Source organism: Theobroma cacao, chromosome 5, assembly GCF_053813885.1.
Source record: "Theobroma cacao isolate CCN51 chromosome 5, ASM5381388v1, whole genome shotgun sequence".
Classification (NCBI taxonomy): Eukaryota; Viridiplantae; Streptophyta; class Magnoliopsida; order Malvales; family Malvaceae; genus Theobroma; species Theobroma cacao.
In genome coordinates this window covers 3,530,666-3,547,380 of record NC_142643.1, presented here as the reverse complement: position 1 = coordinate 3,547,380, position 16,715 = coordinate 3,530,666, and the positions used below count along the sequence as shown (strand labels likewise).

Genomic DNA, 16,715 nt, shown 5'->3' with positions numbered 1-16,715 from the left:
GAAAACCACTGAAAGCTTCAAAGAATACGCTCAAAGATGGAGGAATGTGGCCTCTCAAGTTCAGCCACCATTGACTGAGAAAGAAACCACTGTAATGTTTGTTAACACCTTGCGAGCCCCTTACTATGAACGATTGGTTGGTAGTGCCACCAAGAACTTTGCTGATATGGTGATTTCGGGAGAAATGATAGAAACTGCCATTAAGCAAGGGAAGATAGAAGGAGGTGATATGGCAAACACAAGGAAAGGGGGAACTTTCAAGAGGAAAGAAGGAGAACCCCAAGCCATTACTTCAGGACAACACCAAGGAGGAACATACAACCCTTACCAGCCATACCTACCATACCCCTATTACCCAGCTGTGCACAACACTTCACAAAGCCCATACCCATACCCGCCTATGCCAAATGCCTTCCCTAACCCGTACCCATATAATCCCATCCAACGGACACCTTACCCGCCTGCTTCCACACCTGTTACAGCTTCAACCACACAACAAACAACACCTTCAAACAACCATACTACCGGTGAATCAAGAGGATGGCGAAACAAGCAAGAGAAAGTGCAGTTTGACCCTATCCCAATCCCTTATGCTGAACTCTTCACTCAGTTGGTTGCAAATCATCTAGTAGCTCCCTTATACATAGAGCCATTAAAACCTCCGTTCCCAAGATGGTATGACACGTCCGCCCATTGTGATTACCATTACGGAATCGAAGGTCACTCGATTGAGAATTGCACGGCATTTAAGCATAAGGTGCAAGGGTTGATCAAGGCAGGAATCCTGAACTTTGAAAAAAAGCCAGAACAGAATGTTAACAACAACCCACTGCCAAATCATGCTGGGGCGGGGGTAAATGCAATCGAAAGGAAGGTGTATGTTAAAAGGAGCATTCGGGAAGTGGAAACCTCCATGGAGAAAGTATTTGAAGCCTTGGTAAAGGCCGATATGCTCGAGGTGTGGCCTGAATGTCCTAATGTGAATGACTCACGAGATATCCAAAGACTATGTTGCTTGTACCACAAAGGATGTGTGGGACATTCAATCCAGGGTTGTAGTTCTTTCCGGAAGGAAGTGCAAAGAATGATGGACGAATCAAAGATCGAGTTCTATACGGAAGCTTCAGAGTCAGCAGTAAACATGATATCCAAGGAGTCTACTCACCCAATGAAGATAAAACCTTTGACCATTTTCTACGAACCAAAAGGAGAGCTTGTGGAGGACAAAAACCATGCCAAGATGGTCATCGAAGTCCCTAAACCCTTCCCCTACAAAGACAACAAAGCTGTCCCATGGAACTACAACTGCAATGTACAAGTTTCGGAAGCGAAGAAATGGATAGCTGAATCTCAAGATGATGCTGCCAATATAACTGGTGTTGGAGGGATTACCCGCAGCGGGCGTTGCTATTCACCGGAAGCATTCGAGAATCTCAAGAATGAGAAGGGAAAGGAAAAAGAGCAAAGTCCTAGAGGAGAAGAGGTACAACCTCCGGAATCGACAGATGGTTCGAAAAGATCGGTGACAGAAAAAGAAGCTGCCGAGTTCCTCAAGTTCATCAAACATAGTGAGTACAATGTAATCGAGCAATTGAACCGGATGCCCGCTCGTATTTCACTACTATCTTTGCTCCTCAGCTCAGAACCACATAGGAACTCTCTGATGAAGATTCTGAACCAAGCATATGTGGATCATGATATCTCGGTTGAAAATTTGGACTACATTGTTGGGAACATTTCGGTGGGTAACATAATATCCTTTAGCGATGAAGAAATCCCTTCTGGAGGTAGAGGAAATTACAAAGCCTTGCACATCACTACCAAGTGTAAAGGTTGTACCGTCGCAAAGGTACTGCTTGACAACGGATCGTCCTTAAATGTGATGCCCATGAGGACCTTGGCCCGTTTACCCATCAACATGTCCTACATGCGAAAGAGTCAGATGATCGTAAGAGCTTTCGATGGAACAAGGAGAGAAGTAGTAGGGGACATTGAGATACCAGTAGAAATTGGCCCATGTACCTTTACCATTGAATTCCAGGTTATGGATATTGCTCCTTCATACAATTATTTGTTGGGAAGACCTTGGATACACATGGCTGGGGCCATACCTTCATCTCTTCATCAGAAGGTCAAGTTCATCGTGGAAGGGAAGATTGTCTGTGTTAACGGGGAAGAGGACTTACTCATAAGCAAGCCAGCAGATACGCCTTACGTGGAAGCAGCGGAAGAAGTGCCTGAATGTTCCTTTCGATCCTTCGAGTTTGTTAACACCACGTATGTTGGAGAAGGAACCACACCGCCTATTCCGAGGCTTTCCAAAACCACCAAGATGATTGTCAGTCAGATATTAGGAAAAGGATACCGAGCGGGGGCAGGATTGGGAAAAGAACTGCAAGGTATTAGAAGTCCCATACGCACTACCAAAAATGAAGAAAGGTTTGGCCTGGGGTACAAGCCAACTAAGAAGGAAAGAGAAGAAATGATAGCCGAAAGAAGAAAAGAAAGGTTGGCTCGCTTTAAGGGGCATGAGTTGGAAATCCGAGGAATGACATATCCTCATCTTTACAAGACATTCCGATCTGGAGGTTGCATCTTTCCTGAATCACTCACCGTTGAGAACCAAGAATCAGTGTCAGCTCTAGGAGGGACTTTTTCTGATTTGTCAATATGTGCAACGGAGGAAGGTGAAGAACAGCCAAGAAATGCGGATGAGATTCCTACTACATACCTTGGGCCACCAAATCTAAAGCTGAGCAACTGGACCACCATGAGTTTACCAGTCACTTGTGATTCAATTTCAAAGTAATGCAAACTAAACATCCATGCTTATGCCCAAAAGCATTGGAATTTTATGTATCGGGCTTTTTATCATTTATCATTTTAATAAATTGACATGCGTAGTGCATTTCTCATATCTCCTCTCATAATTAATCATTTCCATTAGTGTCGTTTCATCCTTTTATTTTAACTATTTACCTATACAATAGTTCTACATATTTCAATTCCCTTTACCTTCCAGGATTCCAAATAATGAATGCAAAGATGATAATGACAGTGGTTTTGAAGTTGATTTTGAAAAAGGTACAAGTGTCAGTGAACTTGACAGTACAGAAAACGTGGAGGATTATGATTTAACTCCGGACTTGTTAAGGCTAGTAGAACAGGAGGGGAGACAAATTGTCCCACATCAAGAGATACTTGAAACAATTAATTTGGGAGATGAAGAAAATAAGAAAGAAGTTAGAATTGGTGTGACGTTGGTGTCAATGGAAAAAGAAAAACTAATAAAGCTACTTCATGAATATGTAGATGTGTTTGCATGGTCTTATCAAGATATGCCAGGACTCAACACAGACATTGTAGCCCATAAACTGCCTTTGAAACCTGAATGCAAACCGATTAAGCAAAAGTTGAGAAGAATGAAACCCGAAATGTTGTTGAAAATTAAAGAAGAAGTGAAAAAGCAGTTCGATGCAGGATTCTTGGAAGTAGCTAAGTACCCTGAATGGGTTGCAAATATTGTCTCAGTTCCTAAGAAAGACGGGAAGGTGAGAATGTGTGTGGATTATCGAGACTTGAATAGAGCTAGCCCAAAAGATAATTTTCCTCTTCCCCACATTGACACCCTTGTTGACAATACTGCCCGCCACTCCATGTTTTCCTTTATGGATGGCTTTTCAGGGTATAACCAAATTAAGATGGCACCAGAGGATAGAGAGAAAACTACCTTCATAACTATGTGGGGGACCTTTTGTTATAAGGTAATGCCATTTGGTTTGAAGAATGCCGGGGCAACTTATCAGCGAGCTATGGTGACTTTCTTCCATGATATGATGCACAAAGAGGTTGAGGTGTATGTGGATGATATGATTGTAAAAGCTCGCAAAACAGAGGACCATGCGACTAATCTTGAAAGATTATTTAAGAGGTTACGGAAGTTCCAGCTCAGATTAAATCCGGCAAAGTGCACTTTTGGAGTCACTTCAGGAAAGCTACTGGGTTTCATCGTCAGTGAAAGAGGAATAGAAGTTGACCCAGATAAGATTCAAGCAATCCGTGATTTGCCCCCTCCCAAGACGCAAAAAGAAGTTAGAGGATTTTTGGGGAGATTAAATTATATAGCCCGGTTCATATCACAACTCACACTCAAATGTGACCCGATCTTCAAACTCCTTCGCAAACACAATCCGGGGGCGTGGAATGAGGAGTGCCAAGTTGCTTTTAACAAAGTTAAAGAATATTTGTTGAGTCCACCAGTATTGGCACCACCTGTGGTCGGGAGACCCCTCCTCTTATACTTAACGGTAAATGAAGGATCCATGGGATGTGTGTTAGGGCAACATGATGAAACTGGTAAGAAAGAAAGGGCAGTTTACTACTTGAGCAAGAAGTTCACTGAATACGAGTCCAAGTATTCCTCGTTGGAAAAGATGTGTTGTGCTTTAGCATGGACGGCGCATCGACTCAGGCAGTACATGCTATATCATACCACTTGGCTCATTGCAAAGTTAGACCCAATTAAATACATCTTCGAGAAACCTTCCTTATCAGGTAGAGTGGCAAGATGGCAAGTGTTATTGTCTGAATATGATATTGTATATGTGTCCCAGAAAGCTATCAAAGGAAGTGCAATCGCAGATTTTCTTGCAGAAAGGGTGGAAGAGGATTATGAACCAATGGAGTTTGAGTTTCCAGATGAGGACTTGATGTCAATATGTCAAACAAGTGGGGAGGAATCAGAGAAAGAGAATTGGAAGATGTTTTTCGACGGAGCTTCGAATGCCTTGGGGCATGGCATAGGGGTCGTGTTAGTATCACCAGAAGGAGATCATTATCCCGTTATAGCTAAACTCAACTTCTATTGCACCAATAATGTAGCTGAATATGAAGCTTGTGTCATGGGCATTCAAGCAGCAATCGAGAGGAAAATTCACATTTTGGAAGTGTATGGGGACTCTGCTTTGGTTATTTATCAGTTGCGAGGAGAATGGGAGACACGTGACTCAAAGTTAGTTCGGTATCACAAGTATGTATCAAAGCTGATTGAAAATTTTGATGAAATTTGCTTCAATCATTTGCCCCGAGAGGAGAACCAAATGGCCGATGCATTAGCCACGCTGGCAGCAATGTTCAAAGTTGGTACCAATGTCAAGATCCAACCCATCATGATTAATCTTCGAGAGTGTCCCGCGCACTGCTCTAGTGTAGAAGAAGAAATAGACGGGAAACCGTGGTATCATGATATTGTGCACTATCTCAAATTTCAGCAGTACCCGGATCAAAGCTCAGAAAATGATAAGAAAACCATTAGAAGGTTGGCAATGAATTTCTTCTTGGATGGGAACATCCTATACAAGAGAAGTAGGGATCAAACACTTTTGAGATGCGTGGATTCAGCCGAAGCTCGGAGAATAGTCGAAGAAGTTCACGAAGGAGTTTGTGGAGCACATGCAAGTGGACATAAGTTGGCAAGACAGGTCATGAGGGCGGGGTATTACTGGCTCACGTTGGAAAGGGATTGTATAGACTTCGCTCGAAAGTGTCACAAGTGCCAGATATATGCGGACAGAATCCACACCCCTGCTAATTCACTGCATGTATTGACATCACCATGGCCATTCTCAATGTGGGGCATGGATGTGATTGGGTTGATAACTCCGAAGGCATCAAATGGGCATCGATTTATTCTGGTGGCAATTGACTACTTCACTAAGCGGGTAGAAGCATCATCTTATGCCAATGTGACCCAGAAAGTGGTATGTAAATTCGTCCAAAAAGAAATAATATGCCGCTATGGTCTCCCAGAAAGGATCATCACGGATAACGCTAGTAACCTCAATGGTTCGATGATGAGAGAGGTTTGTGCCAAGTTCAAGATCAAGCATCACAATTCAACACCTTATCGCCCAAAGATGAATGGAGCAGTGGAAGCAGCCAACAAGAACATCAAAAGGATAATTGAAAAGATGACAGATATATACAAAGATTGGCATGAGAAGTTACCTTTTGCTTTGCATGCTTATCGCACAACAGTCCGAACTTCCACGGGAACTACACCGTTCTCTTTGGTATATGGGATAGAAGCAGTTTTGCCAATTGAAGTGGAAATCCCTTCCCTTCGGGTCCTTAAAGAAGTACAGTTGGAAGAAGCCGAATGGGTTAATGCTCGTTATGAGCAATTGAATCTCATAGAAGAAAAAAGATTGACAGCACTTTGCCATGGGCAGTTATATCAAAAGAGAATGATGAGGGCATATGACAAGAAGGCACACTCTCGACAGTTCCGAGAAGGAGAATTAGTATTGAAAAGAATTCTCCCGAACCAGCATGATCCTCGCGGGAAATGGACACCGAATTGGGAAGGACCATTCGTGGTGAAGAAAGCTTTTTCAGGAGGAGCACTAATTTTGGCGGAGATGGATGGAAGGGAGTTTTCCAACCCGGTGAATGCCGATGCTGTCAAGAAATATTTTGCATAAAAAAAAATATATAATAATAATAATAAAAAAAAAAAAAAAAAAAAAAGAGAAAAAAAATTTTCAAGTTGAAAACCTGAAAAGGCAGCTTGAATTTGGGAGATGTGTTTAGGGCGAAAACCTGAAAGGGCGGTCTAGACACGGAAAGGTCCAAATACTACAAAAGCTTAACACAGAATGGGTGAAGCTCATGATCCGAGATGTTCATACAAAAGGCAAGGGAGCTGACAAATGTGCCTATTTCGGGATAAAATTTTGAGACTACTGTTAATATCTATCGAAACAGTCATTAAGAAAAGACTGTATCCCTTTTGTATTAATCAATTTTCCCTTGTTCCTTGTCATTATACTTGATTGTAGAAACTTCACTTTTTTCTAATGAAAAATAGCCTTTCACTCCCAACAATGCCCTCATTTCCATTCTGCCAAAAGAGGAGATATGAGTACATTGCATTGCATTTGTCATAAAATTGGAATGATACTTAATAAAGAGCATGATAAAGTAAGAAATGTTTGCAATATTTTGAAAAAGGATTGTAATTGACAGGGAATGAAATGGAGTCTAAGAAGAGAAAGAAAAGAATGGAATTAGCAATAGAATGGAGCACAGTAAAAATGTGAAGAGTGATTGGACTATGCATATGATAGAAGAAGAAAACAGTTATGAGCAATGAATTGAGGAAGACGAGAGATCAGAAATGTGATCGATTCATCCCCCATTGATCAAAGAAAAGGCTCTAAAAACACCAAAAAAGGGAAACTAATGAAGATGAATTGACATGTTCAAAATTTTAAAACAATTGAAAAATAGGGAAATTTATCTCTAAAATCATAGGAATTTCAGATGAGGAATTGGTTATTTTTCACCATTTCGGAAAAATGAAAAAGTTCCATTGTCTCAGTTTTGAGGAGTTCATATAAAAGTTTCGTTGCCTCAGTTTTGAGGAGTTCATATAAAAGTTTCGTTGCCTCAGTTTTGAGGAGTTCATATTAAGGTTTCAGTGCCTCAGTTCGGAGAGGTTCATTTTAAAAGTTTCGTTGCCTCATTTTTTGGGAGTTCATTTTTAAAGTTTCGTTGCCTCAGCTTTGAGGAGCTCACTTTTAAAAATTTTCATTGCCTCAGTTTTGAGGAGTTCATCTTAAAAGTCTGGTGACCTCAGTTTTAAGGAATTTATTAAAAAAATATATATATATGAATATAAATATAATAATGATAATAATAAATATATATGTAATAAAATTTGATAAGAGAATTAAAGAATTTAGTCAAATACAGTGTCTACGTCTTTGCACTATTTCGAATTTTCGAAAAGCTCAAAGAGGGGCAGCTGTAGACACTAGATTAAAAAGACAATGAACAAAAAATGATGGAAAGAAAGGGAGAGAGGTACGACTGGCAGGGTGCGGACGCACCCTGCCAGGCACCTCTCTCACCTGCCAGACGCGAAAAATTCGCGTCTGGCAGGTTAGTGGAACTTGCCCCTGGGTGCCCAGGGACAAGGCAGTACTGGAGCGCCCCCTCCAAAGCCCAGAAATCGGGTATAAATGGGAGGGGGAGAACCTGCAGCAGGGAGGCAGCTTTCAAAAACAATGGAGAGCAACCAAGGAGCAGAAAAATAGAAGAGGAAGGAGAGCTGGGCAGAAAAATAGAGAAGAGAGGGAGAGGTGTTCTGCTGCCGGCGCAAGAAGAAGGAGGATCGAACGGAGGAAGAGAGAGAGGAGCGGCGGCTGGCGCGGCACCAGAGAGAGAGGAGCGGCGGCTGGCGCGGCACCAGAGAGAAAGGGAGCAGCAGCAGCGAAGATCTGGCGCGAGGGGAAGGAGCACCGAACGGAGGAAGAGAGAGTGGAGCGGCGGCTGGCGCGGCACCAGAGAGGGAGGAGCGACGGCTGGCGCGGCACCAGATCTGCAAGTGACGCAGTGCCGGCGACAGTGAAAAATAGAGAAGGAGAAAGGGAGAAGAATGGTGCGTGAAGAAAGAGGGAGGGTCCAAAGATTTAAAATGGCACCGTTTTGACTCACCCCAAGACCCCTTTTGATTACAAAACGACACTGTTTCGGTGTTGGAGGGTGTGGCTATTCATAACAAGGTAAATTTTTCATTTTTATTATAGATATATTGGCTTGATTTTGTGGTGCTAAGTTTGACTTAAAATATATATATGTATATATAAAATAAAAAAAAGGAAGCTAATTGGTTTCATTAGAGTATTAATTTAGCTAAAAAACATATAATATTTAGCGGATTGTTTGTTTTAAAATATATATATATAAATATGGGAAAAGATGAAATGTGGAACATATTTATGAGATTCATAGTCATGAAAATTTATATAGAGATAATAAGAGTGAAAATAAATTAGGGAGAACTAGAATTAAAATATGATGAAACAAAAATGTGGAAAAATCAAATTAGGTAAAAAGGTAGTTCTATATAAACGGAGAAAGAACAAAATAGAAGGAGATAAAGAACTATTTAATATAGATAAAGAATCATTTAACTTAGTGCCGATGATGGGATAATCGATCGGGATGCGAGAAGTCGCAATCCCGGGCCGATATTCCTTAGGTTCAGAATCCGAATCAAGGCTCCACCAGTACGATGGGAGGGCCTCGATTTCAAGGTTCCGAAATTCTTAATAAATGAAAAGTTTGACTATATCAAAAAATTACTTGATAAAAATAATAAATAAATAATTAAAAATAAATAAATAATAAATAATAATAATTCAAACATATAATAAATAATAAATTTGAAAATATAATATACATGACATTAAATAAATGAAAATAAATAAATATATAATAGTAAAAAAAGAACTAATTTAAAATTAAATATTGAGCATTAAGTGGCATAAACTATAAGAAATGTAAAGATAAAAAAAAAAATAATAATAATAATAAATATATATATATAAAATAAGATCTTAAGCATTAGGTTTGAATAAAAATCGCTTATGAAAAATATAATAATAATAAAAATATAAAAATACATAAAAATAGTACGATAAAAAAAATATATAATTTTTACTCACTAAAATAACATAGAATTATAAACAATTTGTCTAACTATAAGTGAAAAACAAAGAACTTAGAACAAAAAATGTAAAGTATAAAAATAATAATAATAATAATAATTAGAAATAATAATAGGAAATATGATAATAAAATAAAAATAATTAATAACAACAAAAAATATAGATAATTGCATTAGCATAGCATATACGTATTGCATCATACATATCATTGCACATAAATATTTCTGTTTTCGAGTCTAAGCCCCGATGATGGGATCTTTCGGGGATCCTGCGAAGGCGGGTATTTCTCGAAAAGTTCCTTAGGTGAAAAGATGTCCTCGGGTCCCACCAGTATGATGGGAGGGCTCGAGAATCATCTTTAATAAAAGGCTTTTGCCCGAATTAGGTTCATTATGCACAAAAATATTATTTTAAAAAGAAAACGTACGATGACCCCGATGACGGGAATTATTCGTCGAATTTGCGAAGGCGAGTTTCTCGGATAATTCCTTAGGTGAGAGAATATCCCGAGTCCCACCAGCATGATGGGCGGATTCGGAAAATATCCTCGATAAAAGGTTATTTGTCCGGCATTTTTATCTCACGCCATGCATTTCATCTCACCACCCATTTGCATTCCATTTTAGGTTAAATAGGAGATAAAATAAAAAATAATAATTAAGGAAATCTAGTGAAATTAAAAATTAAAGCCCAATAGGATAATCTAAAAATGGTACCGTTCATGGAACGGGCGTCCGAGGGGTGCTAATCCTTCCCCGGGCATAACCGTACTCCCGAACCTAGATCCAGAAAATTGTAGACCGGTTTAAGGTTCTTTTCGGTGGGCTTAAAATTAATTTAAGTTTGCATCGATTAGAATCGAGTCAATAGGTGGCCAATCACACCTAGTAAAAAAAAGATTGGTGGCGACTCCTAGTTGAATTTTTAGTGAGTTTTCACAGGTCACGTCTAGCGATCGGGTTCCCGGACACGCACGTTACGACAGGAAGTACCGCCAAAAAAGCTAGAATATCATGGAAATCTTCCATGGACAAAGGAAGCCAATCTTTTTCCAACAACTAACATAAAAACTCTCAATTATTAGATGAAAACAAACAGTTTCAACCATTAAAAGGTGTCGACTGCCGACAATTAACTAGGAGTATCAAATTTCTTTCTTGGGCTGTCGTCGTGCAGATTTGGCTCTCTAGTGCATCTTAACAGGAAAAATTAATCAAGGGGTGCTCCCACGTTTTACTCACTAATTTCTTGATCGACAGACATGCGAATCATATGAATGGTTCAATATCTCAATGTGGTTTTATATACGAAAATGTTAAGAAACTCTCGATCGAAAAATAGTTCCATTAGAAAAAAGTGAGCAGACATCGCCATTATACGCATCCATATTGCTAACAGTAGGGAATTTTAGATTGTTTTGCTTCAAATTGTTAGTTTTTGGGAGTAAATAGCATCACGAACTACTATGTGACCGAACAATCGGTCAATCGAAGCTTTGAAAAGCAGAGAAGACAGAAGAGAGATATTTTCCTTCAGGGGTTCTTGACTTTTACTCAGTGCGACAAAGGTCATTCGTTTGTTCTTTTATTCACTCCTGGGGTTAAAAATTTTCCCAAGAGATGGTTCGTAGTCGTACGCCAATGTCACAGGGCTGAAGCTACAATGCTATATCTTGTGCTGAAACAGCGGCCTCTGGCCCTACTCTGCTGCCCTTTATTTCACGACATGAACAAGGAAACATTGGACAAAGAGCATTTCCCAAGAGATGATACTACAAATTAATGATTAAAAGGTAAATGTCTACAAAATGAGCACTTAATAAAAGTGAAGTAGGGACTCATGTTGACACTTAGAGTATGAAAATGAAGACTATCGAAAAGACTAAAAAAGCAACTTCTACGAAAGAAGCTAAGAGGGTAGCTTATAAAGTGAAGAATACAGCCCTTTAATCATATGAATGATGGTTCAATAATTTTAGTTCATGTCTAGAACGTGTAGTCACGGATTCATATTAACTTGACATTCACAGTTGGTCAATGGCTGCGTCGAAACTGATCGGAAAGATCTTTCTTGTTTTGGGGCGGGGTGCTAAAACAGAGGAAGATCTTTGGCTTTGGAGCTTTTCAACCTTTTTCACAATCAGTGCAACAAAAGAAGCTCCCTTGTCCACTCTAGGGGGTGAAATTTTCCAAACCCATGGTGCATAATTAATTGTATATACCAATGTCTATGCTCTTTTCATTCTTCTTCTTCCTTTTGTTCTTTCCCTAATGGTGGGTTGGAGGGAGAGCCGAAAACATCATACTGTGGGCTCATTCTATGCAAATTTCTACATGAATGTCACCACAAATTCCTTATTTTTACCAAGTAGAAGTTCCTCCTCTAAAACCCATGCTTAGGGAAAGACTGAATGGTTCTGCAGTAATGTAAAGAACCTAGCAGGCTTAGCTCTTTGGTTTTTTCTTTAAGAAGCATAACCAATATAAGATTTATATCCAAGCAAAAAAAACAAAGAAAAAAAAATCACCATAACTGTTTATAGATGATTCCCTACATCATCCCCCAGCAACGATTTGACATGGGAGACCAACAAAAGACGGACAAATAATAGTAACATTTACCAGCTATTTGCCAGCGAGTATTTGTCACCACATTACAGACATGGCCCCTGCTTTACCCAGCCTTTGAATGTTACATCTGTGAAGTTTACTAAATAGTCGGAAAAGATTAATGCTTATATCAAATTGTGAAATGAATAAGAAGGAATTTTGAGAATCTTAGTACGTACTTCATTCTTGATGTAATCTAATTTAGATGTTGAGCATTGCATATCAGCAGTTCCGACACGGCCAATGGCATTATTATATGACGGTAAAAACAGGAAACTGAGAATAATGAATTGGATATTGACATCAATTCCCAATTAAAGAATTGGGTCATCGACCTTGAGTACAGCATTCAGCTTTGTACTTAGGAATACAACAATTTTATGTACAGAATGTACGAGTGATGGTTAGAAGAGATTGATAAATTATTTAAAAAAAATCCCATTGCCAATAAACCTTCTCCACAATCCCTCCACCGCTCCGTACAGCAAGGTGAAGTGTCTCAGAAGCAGGCGGAACACCCCAGAGGTATGGCACTGCAACCGTCATGGTAAGCTTTTCATGCAAACCACCTTTACTGGCCTTCTCTGCCGCAACAACCTGATAATTTACAATAGGCAGATTTCAAAATTTGATGTAGCCACAGAAGGGTAAACCCTCAATAAAATTCAGTGCACGATGATATACCAATGCAAAACACAGGAAAGAAGTATTACGCTAAGCTTGCAAGAGAAACATTTCAAAAAAGGTGGATATGAAAGAGCATTTTGAAAGTGAACCAAGAGATTGAACAATTACATACTACTTCTGCATCACAGCCCAAGAAAGATACTAAAAACGGATGATCACTGAAAGCTGCTGCAGCTAATTGGAAAATTCAGCAGACACTTTTCATGGTTTGTTAGAAATTAGATCAGATTGGCATGGCTGATTAAATCGGAAAATAGGGAGTCAAGACCGCCAACTCAGGTTGCTGTGTGGCAGCCAAGGGGAAGGTCCACTTACACAAGTTCCAACACAAAATCCAAAAACTATTGTTGTAATTGGTTAAAAAAATTATATAGGAATTTAACGGGATTTGGGCTTTTTTCTTTTTCTTTCAATAACAATAACATAAGTAAACAATGTCCCTAGTTAAACAACCAAATAATCTTACTCCCAGTTTCAGCCATTAATGGGCTAGTTCTGTCAAACTCTCAAGATACTAGCTAAAACTTTCCTCTGCTAGATATCAATGCTAAACATCAATATGAACTATGCTACCTGATAAAGAAAGGAACAAAAAGCAAACACTGCAGATATGGTGATAAGATCTTGAAAGTTTAGGCTGGGAGACGAAAGCTTATTTTGAATGCCTTATATAATACCTATAATTTTTTAAAGTGTCTTATATAATATTTCAAATTACAATTTTCAATTCAATATCTTCATGGCACCTGAGCATTTGGCTCATTGGTTGGTACATAATCTCCCTGCCTAAAGAGCAGGTTCAAATCTCTCCTCCCCAATTATATAAAAAAAAATTCAATATCCTCATGTACGTAAAAATGCAATATGGTAATGATTGAAAAAAAAAGATAATATTGGTCCAATGCTGCATACCTCCCCACCATGTTCCAAAACAGTATCTTCCACAACATCACTGAGCATCTCAATAGAGCGGCAAAAGCCAATGATACAAAGCCTTCTACCCATGTCAAGTCCCTAGATTGACCAAATCCCTTATCTGTTAAGTCTTTTACGATTGAAACCTCAAGTTCATGGCAAAATAACAGCCTAAAAATTCCTTACATTTGTTGCTGCAATGTCAAAAAGAGCACCTAGACACAAGCTTTGGTTAGGATCCATGTAATCACTCTCTTGAAACCGTTGAAATTTTTGAGACATTTTCGATTTTCCCTGTTTCTTCTGCCACATAACAAAATTCTTCAGCCAACTAACACCAGATTCTAAAATGATAGATTATGTAAAAGAAACAAAAAACTAGACTATAATCCCAAATACCATAATCAAAGTTCAAAATGCCAATGTTTTGTCAATAAAACATTGATCCATACAATACTCTTGAATACTTCAACAAAGAAAGATAAAAATGAGGTAATGACAAGATACTTACATCTGAAGAAGTTAGACGCCTCGGAACCATGGAACCTCCGATTTGAATTAGTCCATCTGATGTGAACAAAGTGACTCTCTCCTCCTGAACCCATTCAACATCTGCAAATTTGAATAAAAAACAAACAATTCTAATAGCCCATCAACATTACAAATCACAATGCAATCATTCATCACTAGAAATATTCATCTTTCACTAAACTTTACCTTAACAGCTATGACCCTTTAATCAATTCAACTAAATCATCTGTCTCGTGACATAAAAGAGACAATTTTAATGTATAAAATATCTATCTTGCCCCTGCTCCGTTGACTGCAAATTTTCCATTCCGATGACAAAAAAATGGCGTAAAATTACATATAAAGATTCGGATATGAAATGTTTTGTGATGAATCATTTGATTTCACTCTTTTAAACCAAGTAAATAAAAAAGATTCAAGAATTAAGCATAATTAAGGTGGAAAAAAAAGATTTTTTTTTCTTTACCGTTGTTATCAGGCGACCAAGGAAAGAAACCAAAAGAATCGTCGCCAAGGAAGCTGCCGGAATCGGAAGCTTTGGAAGAGAAACGAAGGAAACGAGAAGGACGACTTGAGAATCTGAAGGAAGTCGGGAGAAAAGAATTGGTTTCCCTCCAACGAGAAAGGGAAGGACAAGACGAGAAGACAATAGTGGATGTTTTAGCCATTAAAGAGATTTTCTTTTCGTCAGAAGAGGAAATCCGAGGGAATTGAAGGAACAGGGATGGGCGGAGAGAAAAGGAGGGAAGGGGAAAGGAAAGGGGAAGGAAAAAGTTTCGACGCCACAGACGTGGGAGTGGACACGTGGCGCGAGGGAAGGAGTTCTTTGGCTTTCTTTATTGCAGCTGGGAATCCGGGTTTGAAACGATTGGTCTACGACTTCTCTGTACTTGGCGTTTCTTGTATCGCTGAATTTTGGTTGTTTGGGAGAAAACTAAGAATGAGGTTGATTTTTATTTATGAATTCATTAATTTTATTCGAATTTTTAGGATGGTTGTATAAATCAAAATTCAATTGGATAAATAGCTTTTAAGGGAATCACATTTTTAATTTTAAAAAATATCAATTGTGTGGAAAATTTTTTTTATTTTATAAGTCTAAATTTATCTCTTATTAAAATGAAATTTGATGATATTCTATTTTATCTAATTGTTTAATGCTTTCATTATAATGATTCTTTTATTCATAAAGAATAAAAATTTATTTTAATTTAAATTTATCTCGTTTTTAATATTATGCATTAAAAATTAGATAAATTTTAATATCAATTATTTAAATTATTTTGGACTCTTTTGGATTTCTTTGAGCATTGGAAAATGCTTAGATTTCTCTTGTATTTTCTAGTTTCTAATTCTTCCCGCATATTTAACAAATCTGACAATTCATGTATATATATATATATATATATATATTTTAATCATATCATATAAATATACGGTATTAACAGTTACACGGATAAATATGAACAAGATATAATTAATTATTCATGTCAAGATCTTAAACACGTCTATGAATATGTTTAATAAATGTGTAATACGATAAGACATGATTAACACATTTATTAAATATATTGAGTTAAATTTTATACGACACAACACGATTTATATTATTATAATTTATACAATTTATGACATGTTTACACAATTGATATGATTAACACAATTAAAACAATTAAATTGAAATATGTACAAATAAAATATGATTCTATTACTCAAATTTACAATAAAAAATTATAAATATCATGATATTTACCAAATATAATAAAATTCAATATTAATAAATTTAAATTTTTTTAAAAATATTAACATTTATATGGATCAATAAATGAATCTTAACTGTGTATTAAATGTATCTACACAACACTTGACCATGATTAAATAGATAAATGAGTAATAAACAAATCATAAGTTATACAGGTAAATAATAATATGATTAATTAATCGTATCTTAGACTTATCTTAAACAGATTAAAGAGGTGTGACACAATTAATACGTAAAATACGATTACCCTAAATCCAAATTTACTTAAACCCATATTACATTGGTGTGGTATTACTTTATAGTATACAAAATTGTTAGATCTATATTTAATCGATTCTCCCTATTTCTCAACACTTTTAACCGTTTACTTTTTCACATCCTACCGAAGCAACTCTGCTGAAACCGCAGCAACATGTAGCCATATTATTTTATAAGCGATATTATTAAGATCGTAGAGGTGGGGATTGGACTTGCTCATCTCGACTCAAGCCATTTGCAATTTCGCTAGAGAGAGATGAGGAGTCTAAAAGCGCAACCAAATTACAATCAAAAGCCCAAGAGGCAAGATGGGCCACCAGATATTGAAAAAAAAAGAAGGATCATAAGTAATTACATTATGGAAATACAAGCTTATTCTTTGATTGTGTAAAACATGGGTTTCAACTATTCTAAGAGGAGATTCTAAATTTACTATCA

At 37.7% G+C, this 16,715-nt stretch overlaps 1 protein-coding gene across 2 annotated transcripts; it reads right to left on the bottom strand.

Moving 5' to 3' along the window:
* Positions 1–12,401: 12,401 nt before the first annotated feature.
* LOC18598028 (D-tagatose-1,6-bisphosphate aldolase subunit) lies at positions 12,402–15,170 on the bottom strand. 2 transcript variants are annotated; one of them, XM_007027364.3, is made up of 5 exons: positions 14,724–15,170; positions 14,238–14,338; positions 13,913–14,026; positions 13,724–13,825; positions 12,402–12,721 (listed from the first exon to the last, which is right to left on the bottom strand). In XM_007027364.3, exons 1-5 carry the CDS (start codon positions 14,923–14,925, stop codon positions 12,551–12,553), a joined length of 690 nt encoding a protein of 229 aa, XP_007027426.1. In that variant the 5' UTR covers positions 14,926–15,170; the 3' UTR covers positions 12,402–12,550. The 2 variants fall into 2 exon arrangements, with proteins under 2 accessions (XP_007027426.1, XP_007027425.1); XM_007027363.3 differs by having other exon boundaries at positions 13,913–14,029; positions 14,724–15,165.
* Between the last annotated feature and the right edge of the window lie 1,545 nt (positions 15,171–16,715).